This window comes from Glandiceps talaboti, chromosome 6, assembly GCF_964340395.1.
Source record: "Glandiceps talaboti chromosome 6, keGlaTala1.1, whole genome shotgun sequence".
In the NCBI taxonomy this organism is placed as follows: Eukaryota; Metazoa; Hemichordata; class Enteropneusta; family Spengelidae; genus Glandiceps; species Glandiceps talaboti.
The window spans coordinates 8,776,187-8,800,017 of record NC_135554.1 but is presented as its reverse complement, the minus strand read 5'-3'; the positions used below and the strand labels follow the sequence as shown (position 1 = coordinate 8,800,017).

Sequence of the window (23,831 nt, the reverse complement as noted above, 5' to 3'; positions counted from 1 at the left end):
TATCGTTTCCATTATACACTTTTCTCACTCACCTGAGCTCGAATGTCGTCTGGATAAACTAACAGAATTACTGGATTTACTCCTCCTATAAAAGAAAAATATCAAATTTGGATATTAATTTATGATACACATTTTGTCCCTTTCCCTTTTTTGAATAGAAATAACATGATGAAAAGATCATTAAAAAACATACATTGGCAGAGAAACTCTAAAGATCATACTGACATAAAAAGTATTTTAGCTCCTTCTAATCTTCTAGTCTTTCAGATTATGAAAGGATTTGATTATGAAAGGATTTGATAAAGTTCCTGCAAATAAACTGTTCACCTGTACTCAGTCAAGTAGAACCAGAGGACATGCATTCAAACTTGCCAAATCCAGTCAGATTGGACATCAGGAAGTATTTCTTCACTCAACGGACTGTAACTCATTGGAATGATTTACCTGAATATGTTATTCAAGCCAAGACTAGGAACTTTGATCAGTATAAGAACAAAAAGAGGGATTATCTAAGACTTTGAGACTAATTCCTTCTCTGTCTTGCCATTGATTTACTATGATCGCCATGGAAGACTCCATGGCAAGACAGAGAAGGAAGTAGTCTCAAAGTAAGAAACTAATATTGTCTAGTTTCTTACACTTTTGATGTGAAGGCAAGAATACATGTACACTAATGACAGGTTTAACTGACTTGAAATATAAACCTCTTTGAGCAATAAATGATTCAAAAACTGATATATGGAATACTAAACCAACTTACTTCAATTTACTTGCTTGTATAGACTGTCGTCTAGGTTCTATACCCTCTAGGTACCCTGGGACGTGTCCAGATTTGGGTCTCATTTTTCTACTATTGTAATGTAGGTTTCTACCACAACCTAACCAATCATTACAACTCTTCACAGATAGTACTGATCCGGTTTGTTCAGTTGGACGGACTTTATACATGAATAAGGTTTGAGTTGATAGAGGTGAGCTTGGTCTCTGTGGTGGTGGTGATGAACGTGCTATAGTAGATACAAAATTACAATAATGCAGTGTTAGCTGGTGATAGCCAAATAATGACCATAGCACTATACTGATATGCTCATGTAAAGCGTGTCCAAAATATTCACAGGGTGTAAAATGTCTGCAGGAAACTTTACATCATATTTCATTCATATATCCTTTATTAATATGTTCATGAAAAATGTGTCTATGAATTTCACACCTAAAAATGTATGCAGAAAACTTTACATAATATTTCATTCACATATTACTATATTCATGGAAAATGTCTCCATAATATTCACAAAATGTGAAATATATGTAGAAAACTTTACATAATATTCCAGTCACATATCTTTCAGTAATATGTTCATGGAAAAGATGTATATGAATTTCACAAAATACAAAATGTATGTAGAAATCCCTGAGTAATATTGCATTCACATATCATGACATCACGATAGTCACAATAAAGACTTTTCAAAAACTGATCTTGTTATTTACATTTTCTTGTTTCTAGATACATCTAACACTATATTTTCAAAGGTTTTATTTTCCAGTAATTGGCTGTTTTTTTCTGGACCAAATTTTCACTGATTTAGCAAGGTATGCTTCGTGACTATGCGTAAAAAGTATATTCAGGGGATTTTAAGTTAGTGGAAAACCACACCAGTGAAAAAAGTGAAAATAAATTTCTGAGTTAAAATTTAGTATTTCACAGTATGTTCCTCCACTTCCAGGGATGGAAGATAAAGATGATCACTACATGACAGAATACTACCATCTTACTTACCACTCTGTCTTTACCAGACACTTCTTGTGAGGAACATTTCAAAGTGTGCAACACAGAACATGAAAATTTGAAATACTGATTAGTCAGTTTGTAGACATATTTAGCTATTTTAAACTTGAATAACCAGACCCCAGTTATTAACTACAGGATCTGATACCCTCCTTACCAGCTGATCTCAACCTTGGTGATGGAGTTACTGGCATACACTTCTTCCATGCCTCTGTTCTTTCTAGTTGGTAATCTGTTAGCACTGAACTATCAGGTCTGGTTATATCTATGTTCATTATTGGCTGTGTTTGCTGGGATACAAGTGATTTCAATGACCTCTGAGTACTTGTGGACCTGCAAAGAGAAAATAGATTTATAAAAGATGTGGTACAGATTAATACTGATCAACAATTCAAACGTACAGTATCTAAAGAAGCAAAGCATTGATTGGAGTATTTCATTGCCAGTAAACACTTAGCACAATGACTGACAGTGTCTAGTTTCTTGAAATCAAGACTATAAATTTACATTTTTATACCATTCCACAAGATTACATTTCTTTCAGAAAAGATAAGATACAGTTGTACTTAGTTAATAATGCATTAAATATGTGACTGATTCTTTTCATCGATCATCTCGCCATGTTCTGTTATGTAGTGAACAAGCTTTCCATTTACACTCACAAGGCATTTAATACTGTTATTATACTATATTAAAGTTATTACATTTGAACAGAAAATATAGATTATATACCCTGGTCATTCTACATCACAACAACCCTTGTCTACGTCATGACAACCCTTGTCTACGTCATGACAACCCTTGTCTACGTCATGACAACCCTTGTCTACATCACTGGTTCTGCATTGAATTAAAACATTCTAAATTGCCATTACTTTTTCCCGATTTTCATAAATTATTGTTCCCCAATATTTTTCTACATTCAGTCGGAAAATACTCATAATCTTTGGGTTTTTCACTACTCATGTATTGACTTGCAGTGAAAAGGCCCCAGCCTTAGGTCACTTATACTTTCTTGGACTGAACAAAGACAAATATTGGGGAATAATATCTTGTTATCTCTTTAGTCATATTGACAATTACTATCAGATAAACAATATTTAGATGTTATTCCCCAATATTTTCTTCATTCAGCCAAGGAAAACACGAGTGACCTAAGGGGCCTTTGTAACTACTCGTCTAGCGACTCGTAGTGACAATCCTTGGGTCACAAGTATTTTCAGGCTGAATGAAGAATAACATCATTATACAAGCACCAGTAACATCAAAGAAAAATCATGGAAAGTAATGGCAACTTTGAGCATTTTGACGAATATTTTGAACATAGTAGAAACAGTGACGTAGGTGCTCGTTGTCATGACATAGACGTACGTTGTTGTGAAATAGAGTGACCAGAGTATATATTCAATATTTTTTGTTCTAAATGGCTCATGCATCGTATAATACATGGAGTTCGAAGATATCAAAATCACAATTTACCTTGCTGAACTAATTCTTGGTCTTGCACTCTTTAATCTTGTGGGACTGGACAGTGATCTTGTGCTGGTAAGTAAATGCAAAGATATTGATTGCTGGTATCTAAAGGCCCTTATCAGATTAGGATTAGGTGGGAAAATTGTGTCTGGTACAGCTATAGAAATATCAAGTCCTGAACAATGGGATGATTCTATCTATTACTAATCCATACAGCTACTACATTGATAAGATAGCATTATTAAATGCAAGAAGTTGGGACTGAATCATTAATACTCAAAATGAAACAGTCTGACATTAAACACTGTATAAAGAACAAACAAAATACTGATAAAGGTACAACAACGTATGCTATCATATTCTCTAATATATTTCTCATATCAATTATATATCTTTGATAAGCAACAGCCACTGCTGGTGTCGCTAACTTTTTCTGTTTTTACTGGCTATTGTGATTTTTATTATTGAGTGCACAAAGATTGATATATAGGCTCTCTCCCATCATTTATGATTTCTATCGACAGAAACAGTAAAAAATACAGTAACATATTCTTACTTGCTTAAGATTAGGTTTGTTTACAGTGTTATCAGGAGACTCCACTTCTTTATTAAGAAATGGTAATGGTATCACCAACTTTACAAATATCTTAACTTTGAAATTACCACACACAAAATAAACAATTACAGTACTTTACACATACCTATTTTGCCTTTCATGGCTATCTTTATCTCTGAGACCTCCATCAATGTTGATACTAGTCAGTATTTGTGCATTTGCCGATTTCAACTCTACATCTTCGTTTGACTCTAGACTGCCTTTCCTTTGACTAACTGTTGTGTTACTGATTGTAGAGTTCACATCTGCCATTTCATCCAACATGATATCATCCAAGGCTCTCTCTGTCATACCACTACAAAAACAAATGATTAATATGTAGTGAAATACAAAACATAGACTCCTCATTTTCATGCATCTCTGTCAGGTATATAATAGCTAATTATTACAAGTAGCCAGTACAATACAAAAAGTAGTCGGTAATATATAAGAACGAGACTCATGCTTCTCCTCAGTGATGGAAATATATTGGTTGAAACAAAGAATCTGTGAACAAAAATCCTGAAAAAGTAGGTGGCAGAGCATTGCAGGGTAGTCGATGTATTTTACTGGCTATTCAGCACTTACCTATCACTGTTGGACTTTGTTTGCTGGTCATACATGTTATTTTTAAAGATGTAAAAAAAATGTCACGAGGCGTAACAGTTTCCTATACCTCTGTTGTCATACACAGAAAGATCAGCTGCTATGGACACTCTTCTCATCCCTTTCTACAAATGGGAAGGGAGATAAGGTTGCCCCTGGCAACATATTTTACAGTCTAATGTTGTCAATGAATAAAAATTCCTTACCTAACTGGCCTGGATGACATTGGTCTTGATTTCCTTTCATTCATTGACAGTTCTGTAAGTGTACCATCCTCTTCGACTAAATTCACATCTATAACAAATTTCTCCTGTCTTGGTTTCTCTAGTTTTTCCTCCTCGGCATGTACTGTGAGTTTTTCAACAGGTTTGTTATAGATTTGTCTAAATTCTTTTTTATGCTTTGATTGTCCTAAGTCACTATCTTTACTAGTCCTATTCGTATTTTCATTTTCCTTTCTACTAGGTTCGTTGATTTTCACCGTTTCCATGGCGTCCTTAAGGCAGTCATAAAGTGCATTTTCAAGATGTTCAACAGAAACTGCATCATCATCCTCGTTATTCAGGTTTTCGTCGTCATGGTTATTCAATCCTTCTGTTCGTTTCTCTTCATCTTTCTTTGATCTTCCTAACAATTTATCTACATCTTCATGGACCTGTGCAGACTTGATGTCTCTTGACATCAGAGACGACCTCAACGCATCATTGTTCAAGTTCAGTTTCAAGTCTAATTTTTCTTGAAGCACAGCTGACATGGGTCTTGGAGTTTCTACTTCCTACAAAGATGGGAAAACAAAAATTTGTGATTAAAGGTTAATATCACTGGTGAGAACATCACAAAAACAAACTTTCTGTGGACTCATTCAATTCACCCTTACTACAAGTCAATTAATCATCATGCTACCTTTGGTGAGAAAAGAAATAAGATGTTTATAAATAACATTTGATTCAACTTTAATTTCCTGTCAAGTACACTTTCTGTTGTTAACACATTTGAATGTCTGAAACTTCAGGAATCTAAAACTTCTTGGTTTATGACAAAATCATAATTGATTAAAAGTTCTCTGGGACTACTCGATCACTAGGTGAACACATGATCTTGACAGTAGTATGGCAAAATGAAGTCTATGTGAATAGCACAAAAACACCAACAGTTACAAAAAGTTAAAACTTCTATAACTTTTGGTGATTTCTAACTACTGCTAAACAACAATATGATGAAAGAAGGTGCATTGCACATGCCAGCTATTACTAGTATTAGTATTAAAGGGGAACGCTACTCCAGGAAATACAGAAGTTCTCATAAACTATGGGTTCTGGAGAGTCACTTCATGACTTTATATCACATACAATGAATATTCATAACTCCAAAGTGTTTATTCCCTTCAGCGTAAAACATATCTCACAAATATTCATTGTTCAACCATGAACAAATTATTTCTGGTGACTCCCAGGAGGTCATGTGGCCCACAGCAAAGATACCCTACAAAGGCACAAGATCAACTTGATGTTTCTCTGAAATTGCAATTGTAGATGACGTCAAATCATGAAATGACTCAGAACGAATGAGTCTCCAGAACCCATAGTTGATGGAAATGTCACTATTTCCTGGAGCAGTGTCCCCTTTAAATAGAATGTTTTGAATAAAATAAGTTTGCATTCTCAAATCACAACAACAAACTTATTTCCTACTTCTTTGTAACACTATCAATGAAACACAGAAATATAACTGTTACCTTTCCCTTCATAGAATCTCTATCATCATCATCCACTGTACACAAAGACAATGACTGTGTACTACCATGGTGTGTAGGTGTAGTAGGGGGATTAGGGGGATCATTGTCATCATCACCGTCAAACTTCTGTATAGTTATCCTGTTGGTATAAAGGACAGTAGAATACAATCAGTGACAGGCAAGCATTGACGAGCAGAACTTGCTTAAAACAAGGAATTTAAGTAAACAACTGAATTGGACATGGTCTGCAACTTGTAAGTATTTTTGTCAATTTTGTTTTCAAATAAAAGGCTACTTGTACCCTTCACTGTTATTTGTTTAATGACTACTAGTCACTGGTAAAACTCCCACTGTATTAAATGCTGTGATACTGTACTCTCATACTATATATTAAATAAAATGATGATATTCTGTCAATTTATTATAGCAGAGAAATCAAACGTCTAAAATCCTATAATTTATGGAATAAATTTGATCAAGTCAACATACATAGCTGTTTTTGTCAGGGCAAAGGTAATCTACTGTCATTTTCTATATGGTTCTGTGCTAAAAGTATTACTCATGTGTAAGAAATTGAACCTTCATGGACTGAGAGTTCCCTGTATCTAATACTGTATTACTTATCATTGTAACACTGCAATGTCCCTCTACCGCAATCAAAGAACATCTTATTTTGCAAAATCACGAAAAATAGTTCAGTAGTGCATTCAGTGTATCCATTAATCTCTGCCACCCATGTATTCATTCACATCATTCTTTTATGGTCCTGACATATACCTAAACTTAGCGATTAGGTACCTGGCCTGTAACAGCATTGTCACAATATTATAAAATCTTACACTGTACTATATACATGTACCAGTCTGTTTCCTACACAAGATTATTTCCTACTTGATCACACCCCTATCACAGTGTTCTGATGACCTTATATGACACATACCTAAAACTTAGCTAAAGGTAATTGACCTGTACCAGCATTGTCACTGTCAATATTATAAGCCTGTTACACTGTACTGTCTATATACATGTACCAGTTTGTTTCCTACACATGATTATTTCCAACTTGATCACACCCCTATCACAGTGTTCTGATAACCCTATATAACACATATCTAAAACATAGTTATAGTACTTGGCCTGTACCAGCATTTTCACAATGTTACAAACCTGCTACACTGTAATGCCTACATACCTGTCTCCAACGGTACCCTTTGGTCTCCACTGTGCTGATTTGTCATCCCACTCTACACGTTTCATGTCCATATAACTGTAATGTACATCCATGTTCCTGGCATGCACAACAACAGCTCCATTGGCAGCTGTAGAAAATACAAGATATAAAACACAGCACTATTTAAAAATGCATCCAAATATCTGGTGTAATTATTGGCCAGTTCACATCAGGATTAAAATTCAGGTGTGAAAAACAGTTCTCTGGCAAAGACATGGGAAAAGTTGGTCCAGAACAACACAATAATCCAAGGTAATCACCATGGCTACACTGACAGGATAACACTAATATGAGAACGAGGGACTGAAACCCTGGCCTTTAAAGGGGAATACAAGTGTAGAAAATGTAATCATTTTTTTGTGTTTTGTTATTTTTTGTCTTATAAAAGAGTGATTTTATGACACACACACAGTCATCTAACTTCAACCTTATGTAAAACTTAAAAGTGTCATATCTTGTCACTGAATTTAGTGGACTTTATTTTGAGGGTTAAACCGTTTTTTGGGCATAACTATGAGACAATATTATGAAGACTCATTTGTTCAGATTAATAGTTACAATAAGATTGAAAACTAGGATTATCCAAGTATTTTGGAGCTGTAAAAAGTTTTAATTTATTTGTAATTATGAGATATGTTGTTCTGTTACAGTATATATCTGAAGTCATATATATTACCTGGTACACCATCCATTTGTATAAGGGCTATATCTGGTTCAGGAAGTGCTATGATATAGCCAACATTTTGTGGGCCTACAAGAAACCGATCTCCTAGAGATGGTGTCTTGGGTTCGAATTGTTTCCTGAATGATCTTGCCGTTAATGGACGCACTCTTCTATGATCTGGTGTTGTCCTTCCCTTAGTGTGATAGTCACTAGCATAAACTGGGGAATAGATTGGGGATGAGTGTGGGCGATTTGGCAAACCATTCTGTAAATAAACAGAAAAAAAGAAATATGGTGCATGTAAATGGTTTAATGTTATCAAAGTCTCTGGGTATTTGATATACCTGACAGTATTCTGCCACTATGAACAGCGCCCTCTATCACCATACAAGCATGACATGGCCAGGCAAAAAGATTCATATGTGAATATGACATGACAATTTGGTATCTTATGAATATACAAAGACATGAACATACTAATTTTCATCTTACAATAATTTTTAACTACATTTTTTCAGTAAATGTGCTGTCCATGAAATATAACATGTTCAAAAATAACCTCCAACTTAAACTGAAAGATTTATCATTGAGACATCTCTACACTGCTGTCACTAACACCAGTGGTCCATAGCAACAGACACTGTTCAATTGGTGTAAACGTTAACAAAACGACAGACAGATCAACATTACCTTTCAGTCTACCTACAACTGTGGTATAATAGACATTATTTCTCTTTAATACATGATGTCGTCATGACAATGTCACTTACTGTTAGTAAATATTTGGACTGGGCTCGAGGTGATATTTGTCTGTTTAAGACGTTCTTGGCATTCTGTTGGATGGCTTCTAGAAGAGTCTCAGCAATATCTTCATATATTCTTCTCACGTCAGCCTGGATAACGTAACAGCAAAATAAGATAAAGATATTTATGGCTTTCACTTTTAGAGACAGGCAATCAATAAATAAATGCCTACTTCTACTGATTTACATAACCACAGCAATACAAAGATAAAGTCTGAAGGCATTGGAACTTTTTGTATGTGTATATGGATTTACATACAAAGAGCTAAAATCATACATTATATAATAGCTACACCCCCACCCCCACCCCCCACCCCCACCCCTCCAGCCATACTAGAATAGACGTAGTCATAAAGCAATGCACTCCACCTATTACAGTGTTTGTTAAACAATACACTCAGGTTTCAACCATTGTGCAGAAGGCATGTCAGAGCAAATTCCCAATTTCCCCACTACGAGAAAAGAAAACAATGAAAGCACCACCCATGGTGCTAACGCAGCTCAGTACAATATTATACCTTTACACAAACACAAACACAAACACAAACACAAACACAAACACAAACACAAACACAAACACAAACACAAACACATAAACAACTGTGTACTAGTAAAACATGCTTGCCCCATCATGGTGGATTTGTTGTAACAGTTCACCAATTCTATCAACTACTGTGCACCTACCCCATCACAGTGGATTTGCTGTAACTGTTCATCAATTTCATCAATTATTGTGCTATCTCTGGTGGCAATGATAGGAAATTTCAAACACCTACCCCATCACGGTGGATTTCTTGTAACTGTTCACCAATTCTATCAACTATTGTGCTATCTCCAGTGGCAATGATGAGTAAACTAATAACTCCATTATCTCTTTCAATGTAATCAAAGAAGGCTGGTACAATGCATAGAAGTTGGATTACTTCAGCTGCTAGTAGACACTTGTACTCTCGATATCTAATTTGTACAAAATTACACAAAGAGACAATATTAAACAAGGAAAGTTTGCAGTCTAGTTTTTAAAAGTTGTGTCGACCAAGAAATCGAAGGTTCATCATTTTTATGTTGCACCTTGGCAGTAATATTCCATTTCATGTACCAAGAACTAACATTACAGTAGTACTGGGTCTTCTGAGTTTTTTTCAGAATTTAGAAAAGATGCAGTCCTACATGTATCATGATAAAATGGTCAAACTGGAAAAAAATGTATGTCTCCCCACTCCCATCCCTCAACATTCTCCATCTACGCTGTAAAATGGTTCTGCCCATTCATTTCTAGACAACATACTCTCATCACTATAATGACAAAGGCTCTCCCCTCCCCCTCAACCCCCCAAAGCATTCTCCATCTCCTCCCCCTACCATTCTCCATCCCCTCCCCCTAGCATTCTCCATCTCCTCCCCCTAGCATTCTCCATCCCCTCCCCCTAGCATTCTCCATCCCCTCCCCCTAGCATTCTCCATCTCCTCCCCCTACCATTCTCCATCCCCTCCCCCTAGCATTCTCAATCTCCTCCCCTAGCATTCTCAATCTCCCCCCCTAGCATTCTCAATCTCCTCCCCTAGCATTCTCCATCTTCTCCCCCTAGCATTCTCCATCTCCTCCCCCTAGCATTCTCCATCTCCCCCCCCCAGCATTCTCCATCTCCTCCCCCTAGCATTCTCCATCTCCTCCCCCTAGCATTCTCCATCTCCCCCCCCCCAGCATTCTCCATCTCCTCCCCCCAGCATTCTCAATCTCCTCCCCCTAGCATGCTCCATCTAAGTTGTAATAAGGTTCTGTCCATTCATTTCAAGACACAATATACTCTCATCTTTATAATGACAAGGCCTTCTGTTATACAAACTGTTAATTCCTCATTCATTCTCAGTATTTTCTACGTCACTGATACAAAACAATTCCAAGTAAGATACGCTAAGAGATTTAGGAATGTAGAAGGAAATGAATGGAATGAATATTTACGTGGGATTAATGGAAGTCTTCTTCCTTTGTGTAGATGGACTTCCTAGAAGATGTCTCTTGTTGAGTTCTGACACAGTGTAGTACAAACACAAATATAGTCTGTCATATAAACCACCATCCTGTGAAAGATGAAAAAAAAAAGATTTCATGTACCGGGTACATACCTAAATGTCATATAAATCACCATCTTGTGGAAGATGGCCTCACCTTACCTCACCTCACCTCACCTCACCTCACCTCACCTCACCTCACCTCACATCACCACACCATACCACATCATATCATACCATATATTATCATATATCATATCATATACCATATCAATTACAGCTAAGAAGGCTAAGGGCCTATGAGCTGATCATGAGTCAAATACCAAAAATACGAGTCAAATATTGTTCAATAGACTGAGCATGTATATAAAGTTACTACTACAGTTTTTTTGTGTGTGTGCTTTTCACTATATATGCAAAGCATAGATATTACAGTTCATACATAATAGTACAGTCCATAGTTTAGTCCTGAGTCAAACAGAGTACTTTGACCATAGAATAAATAGAGTTTTGGAAAAGGGTTATAATGAACACATATTGCCTGGCCATGAGGGCTATAGCACCCGTTTATTACACCCGAGGGACTGTGAGTTACCAGAATCACATGCTATTTCCCGAGGCCAAAGGCCGAGGGAAATAGCATGTGATTCTGGTAACTCACAGTCACGAGGGGGTAATGAACGGGTGCTATAGCCCGAATATAGGCCAGGCAATATGTGTTTTATAATATACCTCATGCTGTGAACTCGCGGTGGCAGACGACATCGTCAGAAGCTGCCATTTTGACCTGCTGTGAACGCGCGGCGGTCACGTGACCATGTAAAAATTGATGGGACTATTTCCCCAAGGGAAGTAGTCATTCTATTTTCCTATCACGTGACTGATTCTAGCGAATCATGGCACAGCATTATCACTAGGTATATTATAAAGGGTTATATCAAACACTGTATATGTACAGTTCATGTTTGATATATAATATACTTATAGTCTGCCCAATGACTGTCTAAAACTGTAATAATGTAATAATTCCCATTACAAGTACAAAATAGGGATACCTCTACAATACTAGATACAATGTATCTAGGCACAGACTTTAGTGATGGTGAACACATTTATATTTGAATGCTAAAAAAACGGATCCAATGAGGGGTAATACATGGGAAATGGGGCTAGATGATCACTTAAAATACTGGCAATGTTTACCTCTTTCTCATCTCTGTCGACTTTGACAGCACTGAGTAGAATAGACACAATTTTACATCTTTCTTTTCTTGGCAATAAAAACAAATCCATACACGGTACATACCTGTAAAATAAATAACAGCATTAGTATAGGTTAGTAGCAGGTAACATTGATTATAATTTAAATCTTGAAAACGGAGTGCATGGATTGACAATGGGTCATAATATCAATTTCGTGTTCTCAACAAATGAGACTGGTACAACCTTGAACACCCAGTCATATTCAACTGTTTCATGCTCATACATACCAGCATTCAAACATTGATAATTAACAATAATGGCCAAGTTTGCTACTTGGCCATTCTAATAAAGTCGATTTGTAAACACTGTTTTTCATGTATTGTTACATACAATGTATGTGCCAGTGACAACTTGCATCGATGTGCACACAGTGTTGTTATTTCCACTGCCACACATACATGTAGTTGTGTGCAAATAAGTACAAGATTGTTTTGTTCCATGTACATGAGAAATCGCATACAGTTATATTTTTTTTTTACAAACTTTGCTGTTTTTAGATAAACAAATGTAATGATAACAGAACCCTATAAATTTCCAAACTATGTCCTGCTGGTACTCACATATCACAGGGTTCAGTCATATTACCTGTAATATTTCACTTATTAAATCAAGTTCTTTGCAAGGTTCATTACACTGTATTATCATGACAAAAATCTAATACTGGTTACCCTTGTGTTACAGACACCCACATATATTTTTACTTTGTAAGTTCTGCTGTGTTTGGGGATTTACTTTGTACAAATCTTATAATTGTATACTTACCCCATTACACTAAGTTTTGCAGTTTCTAAAGTTTCATTCATTAAAAATGTTGGTATAACAAACTCTAAAGAAGCAACCAGAAGTAGTAAAAGCATATTGCATCTCTCCCTGTCAGCAGGTCTAGCATCTAGAAGATCCTCTAGGAAAGTATCTGGTAATGCCACCCTAGGATCACTGCAAAGAAAGTAAAATATACAACATTTATCAACAAAGAAAATTATACTTTCTTCTTTCTTAGAAGTCAAAGTTATTCTCACAAGTTGAAAAACGATATTTCCATTCTATCTAGTATGTGTATGCATATGCACCATAGATATATATACCTGCATGTAGTTACATATAGCATAATATTTTTAATTCAAAGTTCTTGTGTTTCAGTTACCCTAAAGAGATACAGTCCTGATGATGATGATGATGAAATACAATCGAAAGTTTAGAATTATCCACAATAATTTCCTGGCTATTGTACCGTATGTATGACATGAACCAAAATAAAAAAAAAAAACATTCATTCTTGAACTACAGTAATTGAAATCTTATTATAAAAAAACTTTTGGTTAAAACTTAGAAAATGTACATGTACAGAGTCTCCCCCCCCCCCCCTTCCAACCCTAAACCCAACATCCAATCCTACACCCTGCTTCATAGATACAAATGTAGCTGTCTCTGTACGGTACACTGAGACAGGCCACTCTCAGACATTGGTCATCTCATTTCACTTACGATCACAGCCAATGAGACCTGAGAGACCTGACTTATCATGACATTCTACATAGATTTATTTATTTTTCACATACTGTAACTACATTCACTGTTTGTCTGTTTGTCTGTCTGTCTGTCTGTTTGTTTGTTTGTTTGCTAGCTTCTTTGTGTATTTGTTTTTGTTATTCTCATGCTAATCTAAGAAAAACCCCTGTACAAGCTACATTGTGAATCACTCCTTGTATCGGAATCCATCAGAAAGATTCTGTCAAATACTATGTTCTTGACACCAATCAATACTTACTATGATGTATGTTGAACTTCAAGCAGAAGATCTCGTTGTAAATTAAATGCAAGATATTTTAATCTTCTATTGTCTGTGTCTATGTTCTTAGCACCAGAAAGTGGAAACCTTGCCATCAAATGTGATGTCTGTATTGAAATAACAATATACATTATACCATGTACAAGCCAAGTTGAACAAAAAATATAGAATATATACTCTGGTTGTTCTATGTCACGACAACGCCCCATTACTTCCCCCAGTATTACTGGCACTGGTATAATTATGTTATTCTCCAATATTTTTCTTCATTCAGCTGGAAAATACTCATGACCTAAGGGTTTTTGACATGTAAAATTGTTTGTGCACATCAAACATAAGGTACACACTGATTCACATGAATTGCAATAATGTTCAGATAATACATGGTTAGATTATGTCTGAAACCACAACAAACATTTGGGAGTGTGTTGACACATGAACAGCGCCACCACAGGCAGTACTACAGTAACCTTTTGTTTATATAGTTAAATCACACAACTTACCTTCTTACCAAATATACCATTGACTTCAATTTTCTTCATTGAAGATGGAATAAATAGTTCTCTGGATAATTTGTGCCTCTGTTATGAAATAAATAGTGCAATACAAATAATCACTCATTTTAATTCCTTATAGTAAATCATACTACAATTTATAAATGAGCAACAACTGATATTGATAATTGAAACTGTAACTGATAGATATGAGGGATGGCCCTCACTGGACTTCTTGGACAAGTGTTTATATACAGTACTTAAAGAACTATCCAGCATAAATAAAGATTACTATAACGTATGTATACTACTACCAACACAGAAAGACTATACAGTTTCAATTAGGTGACATGATTGTTTTTACATCTCACATAATGTTTTTTACAATGAGATAAAATGTATCACAGTATATGCTTGTACGCTATCAGTATTTTGTTTTATGTAATTTGTAACAAAAAATGTTGGTAAGACTTAAAACAACATTGTGATGCCTTATTGAAACTCTATCGTCACACTGGTTTGGTAGTATTTTTGATGCCAGAATGAAGTATACAGTAAAATAGTACTTTCCTGTCACTTTAACCAATAAAGTACTGTGTACAGCAATGGATTGCTTTTAAAATGTGAACAGCGCCCTCACAGGTGAAACTATGCCTGTTACATGTACATGTAGATTCATGAACAAACAGGAACTCAAAGGTGATATGAATTACAAAAAGTTTACACTCACCACAGGATGGTCTTGTAGTGCAGAGTCTTGAAAGAAATGTTCAACTTGCAGCCTCTCAGCAGCTAGAAATGAAAACACAGTCATAAATGTACTATTTGGATTGAACAACTTACTTCCCTAAAAAAAATCTGTCATGCATGTTGAAATGACATACTTAAATTTATACCATTCTAACATATTATATATCATAGCCCCCATCACATAATGATACTCAGCATAAATGTAACCATATATTCTAAAGCAATTAGATGTTCCTGGTTCAGTGCTAACATATACAGCATGCCATATAGATTTTTCATTTTCATACCACACCATTGAGTAGAATGCAGTAAGTTTTTTGAGTATTGATAGATTTAAAGTTAAGCTTTCCAGCTTTGGATCTAAAGACAATATTTTACCTAACAATTAATATGGACATCTGCAAGCATCAATTGGACTTCAACAATCTACCACATGTACCAGACGTTGTTGTTCATTATACATGTATAATAGTATAATACAATAAGAGTGAAGTCTCGTCTTTCTACAAGGAACTCTTTCATAATTCCTTTCATTTAAAAGTTGGTGGTTACCATACTTTCTGTTACTTGTGTTTTTACAGCACATTAACCTATCAGTTCTTGATTTTATATGTTTGCGCCTTGTATTTCATGGCGAAGTATCATAAACTGAACTGTAATTTACAATACACAAAACACCAAACAATGTTATCAGCTTAAGATCAAGTGACTTACACAGGTTATAACATACTTATAAGTAAGTCAAAGTTACCATAATGGAATTTGTCATTCTGATGTGGATAGTCGAACCAAGACAGTTCGAAAGCTTGATAATGTATTAGGCAATATACAAAAGGTCTACCACTCCATCATTGCATATAGACAATTAAAATCTAGAAATACTTACTTGTGATAATCCTCCCATCTAACATCCACACATTGGGAAGACAGTCTATTACATGTATCCGATCTATAATAAAACAAAAGTTAAGAGTAAAACGTAACTGTATACTAGTAATTCATTCTTTCATTCATTCATTCATTGGTAAAACTGAACACATAAAATAGCTGGAGATACTCAGAAATTGATATATAGTTCATGTTGTCTATGAAATCTGGGTTAGAGATTCTGAAGTAGTCTGTACATTAGACTGTAAGTAAGATTCATTTTGTTGTTCAGCCCTGTTCGGCTTCTAAACCAGTAGTATATGTAGCTAATATTGTGGCACAAATGTTGTATCTTATAGACTATCTGTACTGATAGACTTGACCATTTCATTTCAAATTTTCAGTTCAAATTTGTCATCTTCATACATGATCAAAATTATTCATCAGCTTAGTAGATCAAGTGAGAGCTTTGTAATATCAAATGAAGTACAAAGGTTACTGTCATAATACAAACTGTTTTAAAGTGAAATGTATCTCGGAAATAAACTCATTAAACTTTTGCTGTTACTTTGTTCAAGAAAACCTCAACTAATTCTCAGTTGAAATCAATGAAAAAAATGGGGGTTCACCATACAAATTTTTGAGAAATAGAGTTCAAAATGATATCAAAATTTAGTAATTTCAGAATCCAATATGGCCGCCAACTACTGTGTTAACTCAACAGGAAAATAAAAGATTGATGATTTTTCATTGAAAACAAGACGATGAACCAACAATTTTTTTTTATTATTTCAAAAGGACCAGGATCAACGTTTGGAGAGAATTGATGAACTTTGATTTTGAGAGAAATTTGTCCCCTTGCTGCATTTTAGTAAAAATAACTTTCAGTTTCCAATTGATCCTGAGGATGTCACCTCACCTAGAGGGCAGGTACAATTATGGTGGAATTTGTCATTCTGATGAGGATCATCAAACATGACAGATCAAAAGTTCAATTTTCTTTATAAAGTTGAACAGCTTATGCATCACAACCCCAAAGTATGTCATACTTTCATATCTCAAAGGGTGGAATACATATAACAGTACTTTATTTAAGATTAGGAAACTCTGGTAACTGAAAGGGGAGTTCAGTCTGCTAAAATTTGATGTGTGGATTGTCATATCTGATACTTCATTTAATGAATGAAACTTTAGAAACTTACTACTAACAGGGTGAGCATGTATGTGACATAAGATTTGTACAAAATAGACCCCCAACACAGGTACAAGGAAAGTCAATTTTGGAGGAACCAAAAATAATTGGTGGACAAACAGCAGATTGTATCTATTTACCACCCTGACAAAACTACTGACTACCAACAAAAAACACAACAAGAATACACATCAACAACTGTGCTGATACCTTCTCTGTATTTCCACATTACAAACTACTCTAGAAATAGACTGAATGTATTAATGAAGAAGACTAATCATGATATCTTTGGCAACAATTGCTTTCTGAATGGCCTACGGTGCTTAAAGTTTATCAGTCTTATTTACATTTTGATCTAGCAGACAATGATACCCATCATCCAATTAAAGCATCAAACTTTGCCAATTAAAAACCTTCACTCTTATCTAAATAGTATCATGAGTAAAGACTAACACAATTGTTTATTTAAGAATCAAGAGCTTCTTCTCCCCCTTTACAATACTCGAGTCTACAGGGAGTTGGATATATTTGTCATAAAATGTTCACTTTTGTATTCTTGTATAGAATGAAGACTGTGTTCATTACGCATCTAGAACTGCACCCTTTCTGTACACACATTTCTGTTCACAAACTGAACAATGCCTTCTGGACTTTTAAATCTTCGGAGAGCACTGAATGACGAAACACTGACTGGACTTTGTGTAATGGGATAACAATAACTTTTTAAAGCTCAGACCAATCTTTATTTGTCTGATAAGCAGCAAAACACAACAACACATCAGTGTGCTTATAAATCATGGTAACCTCATAATATACTACACAGTTACCATCTTTATTTCGTCAGACACATAAAATGTACATTTTTTTTGTAATTTTCCCAGTAGTCCTAACACTTACTACACTTTATATTTTGTTTGGTGGCTGTTTTATTTTAAATGTCTCTAATCAAAGCAAGGACTTCCCATTTTATGTATTACTTGTTGTAAGTTGTGTCACTGGATAAAAAGATGACCTACCCAACAAAGGAAGACAACAACATCAATACAATGTCTGAAAAGATATGTTTTGTGATAGTCCACACGTAGATACTAGCTGTGGTGTCAAATCATCTCTTTACCACATCTAGCTCAATGACAAATAATGAATCAAAAGTTGTTCCCTACCTAAAGAAAGATCTTGAAATTCGATACCACAGATAGCACTATAGATTTGATGCCACGGATACATGTAGCACTAGACTAATTTTGTGATGACAGCAATGAAGTTTGTAACTCTGTTCCAGTCTGTCTGACTTGCCAGGATTCTATTCACCTCACCTCCTAACACTCCCCTCATAATTTAAATGCTTAAGTATGTCTATAGGCTACCATATGGAATTTAACATTATGAATTTGAATAATACTAATATATACATGTACAAATTTAAAAAAGTGCAAAAGTTATCCTTAAAAATTAGCAAAATTACCGACATTGCAAATGAACATTTTTCAACTTGGTGGAGATGGGATAATCATGAGCAAACACCATGTAGGACTCGGAGTACATGCCTTTCACTTAGTATTACGCATGTATTTGAGCTGCCCCGGATTTGACAGAATTATACAAATTATGCACCAGGTCCTATACATGTACATAGATTTCTCCCAGCCTTTTACAACCCCCGGCTAAAAATTGCAATGTTATGATACAATGAACTTTGCTGTGTTTGACTTTGAAAGTTTGAGTTCCTTTGATGACAAGCAACGTTTGTTGTTATAGCTCTCCTGGTATTAAAAAGTCAGTACGCTTCATTGTAATGACCTAAAAAACCAACAATGGCAGTACACACTTGTACATAATTTAGAACTCTTAAATCCGTATAATGGTACCTCATTGACTCAGTGTGACAGCCAATGTAAGCTGTGACATGGTTTGAATTCCAAGTACATGTACCTATGTGTGTGTGTGTGTGTGTGTGTGCGTCAATAATACTATGAATTGGTTGTACATGTACTTTACCTAACCACCAATATACGTTGTTAGGGAATACATGACATTGCACTATACCTATAGACTCCTGCTTGCAGACAGAGTAAACAATCGTGATCCTAGCATGCCAGTAACAAACAAACAAACAAACAATCTCAGACCCAGTGGTCAAGTATGAACGATGACTATCTACTTATTTAACATCTCTTCGACAACAAAAGATCTTACTCAGATGACCAAGATCAAAGAATCTAAAAATTGAAGCTTTTCATGATTTCAGATGTCCTTCCTAAATATATGTATGTACATGAGCGTATACCACCATATTGAATATGCCTTTGAGCGCACATAAGTAAAGGAGGGACGTTTTAAAACCCAAGATTTGGAATTATAGAAATATTCGATTTTGTGACTTTTGGTCATTCAAGTAACAACTATTATATAATATTATAAGTCAGAGCATAGACCTTCCACCATGGAGGGTCTACATTTGTATGGTCAGAGATGTCAAATAAGTAAATAGTCAATCGATTGCTAATACTTGACTGCTGGTCCTGTAAGATACATGTAGACAGTGCTTCAGGTTTGTTACACATCTTTTTGCAGGACGGAGAAGGAAAAGCTGACAGTGTCAGTATTGAGTCCAGACTACTTGGTCTGCAAGCAGAACTATACTATATACCGTTACCAATCTATACACAATTTGAAATGATCAGCAATTTGACAACACAAAATAACTTTTTATCCAAACTTTTTACAAACTACCGATAAGATTATTCAAGTATATAATTGTGAACTACACAAACAAGTTGGTTTAAAATAATATACTATCATTTTTACTCTCTTCAATTTCTAATACTTTATGGAAGAAGTATCACTTATGTCAAGGTTTTAAACAAAGTTTTAGTTTCTCTTCTTTTTCATATTTGTTTTTCCCCTCAATAAGGCACTGTTAAGTCTTTGCAAAGGCCTAGCAACATAATACATTTAGTATCTCAAGTGGCTCTTATGAGTAATCAGTCCTGAATTGTCCAAATTTTACAATTTCCATTCATCTTATTGTACATGTATTTACTAGTAATAACAGAGATTGGTGTAATACAGCGGCCTATACATCAACTGTACATAACCATGCTCAAGCCGTGTGTTCATCATGGGTTTAAACTGGTCTCAGACTACAGCGGAATTTGAACCCATGACCTCCTGGGTTGTCTAGTCATAAGCTATACTCACTATGCCACAGGCTGGCAATTGTCAAGAACGTTTTGAACAAAAGTCTTAATAAATGTTTCACTTCACATTTTCAAGTACTAGCTTCACAACAAACATTACACCTTGCTAGGCAATTCACAAGCACCAAAGCCAAAGATATATTACATTGCCTATTATCTCCAGTTGAAATACTTACAATAAGGATCTTTTTCTAAATGTGGGTTACCATGGAGACTGAGATCAAGGATATGCATGTGTCGCATCTTGGCCAGTTCTTTCCAAGTGAGGTCATTGTTAGACAGGACCAGTGAACCCATAGCAACAAACCGTGATAATCCATCCAGACTTGTGATCTGAAACAAATAAAGGTATGCAATGTTAGTTATGTTAGTATAACATTATGATTGAAAACGTCAACGTTTTAAAAATATGTTAATTTATATTATACATAATATTGACATTGATTTGCATACGTACATGTAAAGTACTGTATGTTATGATGGTGGGTTTCTACTTCAAAAGTTAGACCAGACAAAATTGAGTTAGACACCACAGATGTCATTCCTTCACATGAAATTTCACACTTTTTGCTTTTGCTGAGTTAATTGATATCAACCATCTGGGTTTTTTTTTAATTTCAGCTCATTAAACGTATTACAAGACAGTGTACAAAAACCCAAGAAAGACAGTACAAAATCACAGACCATAAATATGTCATTGAGAGTAATGAAAGTACAGAAAACTTTATTTACATCATGAAACTTTTCTCTAAGTTATTCCATCCCTTCACCTTGAGATTAAATAGTCCTTTATTTTGACATTTGGTTATGTAATAAGTGACTTGCAAGCAGACTGTGTATTTTACATTCATGTGATGAAAATTAGATGATGTTCATATGTTATCTATTTTAAGGCTGTGCCACAAAACACTAAAAAGGAAAGTCAAGAATAATTATTTCTGCCTTAGTATACTTGATTACTACTATTTTAAATATGATACTCTGATAGCCAGTGTGCACTCTAAACCAATTTGACGTGCCACTAACGCACATAATTTCTCTAGTGATGCACCAAAATTTGATGTTCCCCTATCTCTTACTATGGAGTGGCTCACAAGAAATCCCAGTTTTTCTCAATTTTGACTCACAACAACAAAATTTGGCTATCATTAGAGGGCACACTACAGTGACAGCAGTACTTAGTAAATAAATGTGTACTAAAGGTAGAAATAAATCTGACTGGACTTTTCCTTTGATGAGGACCACAACTACATGTACATGAACATGTATCTGTCTGTTTGTCTCTTTTCCAGTGTCATGTACTGCAGACAGACCAGCTTTCTCTCTAAGGCAATATTTATTTAATTCCTTTAGCTGTCACAAATGAGACAACTATTACCAGATGTGTACACCAGTGAACCACAGCACAAAACAGGTTTCTTATCCAACAATTCTTTGAAGAAAGAGGTTACGTCTTGGGTGTGTACATGATAAAAGTGTACAATGGTATAGAGTGCATGGACCAGTAGTCACCGTGATTGCGTCGTTAGGTTGTCTCCGAGAGAACGCCGTCACAACAAAGACAACAATACACACCAAACACAATAATAATTCAAAGCCTATTTTCATGTGTTTGACAAAAATCAAATCCCAACCACTCGTGTTAAACTGAACAAATAACATATTCATTACTTGGGGTACCTGTGTGCAGTCACAGAATCATAAAAATCAGTAATAGGTCTTTTCATGTGGGATTACATGTACATTGTACCTTGAAACAATTTTCGATATGCAGCACATGTTGCAGTGCATGCATATCAAAAATAAAACCCCACAATAAATGTACTACACTTAAAGGCTCAGTTCAGATCAAGATTAAAATTCAGCTGTGAAAAATAGTTTTCTGAGCAGAGCTATAGAAAAAGTTAGTCCAGAACAAAAAGAATAACCCTACGTACATGTAATTCTTACGACTTCACTGATAACATTACACTAGTGCAAGAACCTGGGATTGAAACCCTAGCCTTTAAAGATCATAAGTAAGCAAGACACACACACGCATTATATGTTGTCTTTGTAGTCTCCAGAATGCCTGGTTACACAACTCAATAGACAGCGATCAAAGAAAGCTTACATTACTTTTCTAGGCAACTATTACTGCCAAGTCAAGTATGTGATGAATGACGTAATTACTACTTTACTTAGCTTCATTTTCTGGGCCATGAGTCACGAATACAACATGTTTTTGGTTTCACTGTCTTCATCAACTATCTTTTATATGATAATACTGAAGTACACTGTATGTATCCAAACAAACCGTGAAAAGGCCTATTCAGTATTCAGGGCATTGACGTATACAGTCTAGCATAAACAAGTATTCTGGAAAACTGAAGTATGGTATATGTTGATTTTTGCTAGGATACAAGTTAGAATGATATTGATAACTAACATATCATATATATACATGTACAATGGCGACTGGTATCAAGTGTTTTAAAGTGTGGATAAAGTTGACATGCTTTCAGCATTAGTTTGGTAACACGGGCATCGCAGTAACATTCAACACAATATCTAACAATAGCCGCATTCTACCAAGCACATGAAAGAAAACTGACTGCGATTTTTTAAAAAATATGACAACTGAGTTGTCATCATATTGTTTTCAAAAAATCTAAGTCGGTTTTCATGCACTTTGAACTGGACATCATTCTCAACAAAAGTCAACTAAGAATGGTTCAAAAACTGTGACTTGTTTTCATCTGGTTATATAAACAGAATATTATTAGGTGTATAAAATGAGACTTATTAAACTCAGGTCTATCTACTTTTGAGACTTTGATTAGCTTTCAGTATTAAAGTGGCACAGGCTGAGGTTTATATGTTTTTAACAAAAGTGAAAATGCAGATCTGAAAACCACATTCCACTATAATGTTAATATCAATGCATGTAATGTATGTATTCTATAACACTACGGTTGTCTTCTGGCATTGTTAGAACAGTTGACTTGTGTAGTAGGGATTTACTGAACATTTTTTGATATGTATGATAAATTACATCACAGAATTAATTATGGGTTATATCTTAATACCAGGTTTGAGTTCAGTCAATTGTAAGTGGTGGTTAAGTGGGCTTTGACAGTAAATAGAATATCACAAGTACCATTTAAATATGCAGCAAGAACTACGCCCAAATACATAGTATGTAAACTCATTTTGAGCCCCTTTATATTGTACTAATCTGGTTCAAAACCAATTCAAGTCTGTTGTTCATTAAAGTTAGACTCTAGGTATACAAAAGTTAAAGTGCTTACAAAATTATTTTTTTCTTTCAAATATTTGAGAGATTCAACCTGATCTTACATGTACATTCACTTTATATCCAAGTTCA

General features: G+C 35.1%; 1 protein-coding gene across 1 annotated transcript in view; it reads right to left on the bottom strand.

Moving 5' to 3' along the window:
• LOC144436126 (uncharacterized) overlaps window positions 1-23,831 on the bottom strand; it is a 44,101-nt gene that overhangs the window by 5,728 nt on the left and 14,542 nt on the right. Inside the window, exons 4-22 of the mRNA XM_078124828.1 lie at window positions 20,641-20,797; window positions 16,092-16,154; window positions 15,186-15,247; window positions 14,465-14,542; window positions 13,941-14,068; window positions 12,935-13,108; window positions 12,113-12,215; window positions 10,860-10,978; window positions 9,673-9,853; window positions 8,864-8,986; window positions 8,106-8,358; window positions 7,391-7,517; window positions 6,199-6,337; window positions 4,670-5,238; window positions 3,964-4,173; window positions 3,269-3,331; window positions 1,947-2,122; window positions 761-1,007; window positions 33-85 (exon numbers count right to left, since the gene is read on the bottom strand). Of these exons, the coding sequence (XP_077980954.1) occupies window positions 33-85; window positions 761-1,007; window positions 1,947-2,122; window positions 3,269-3,331; window positions 3,964-4,173; window positions 4,670-5,238; window positions 6,199-6,337; window positions 7,391-7,517; window positions 8,106-8,358; window positions 8,864-8,986; window positions 9,673-9,853; window positions 10,860-10,978; window positions 12,113-12,215; window positions 12,935-13,108; window positions 13,941-14,068; window positions 14,465-14,542; window positions 15,186-15,247; window positions 16,092-16,154; window positions 20,641-20,797 (3,025 nt within the window). The remainder of the gene's footprint in view (window positions 1-32; window positions 86-760; window positions 1,008-1,946; window positions 2,123-3,268; window positions 3,332-3,963; window positions 4,174-4,669; window positions 5,239-6,198; window positions 6,338-7,390; window positions 7,518-8,105; window positions 8,359-8,863; window positions 8,987-9,672; window positions 9,854-10,859; window positions 10,979-12,112; window positions 12,216-12,934; window positions 13,109-13,940; window positions 14,069-14,464; window positions 14,543-15,185; window positions 15,248-16,091; window positions 16,155-20,640; window positions 20,798-23,831) is intronic.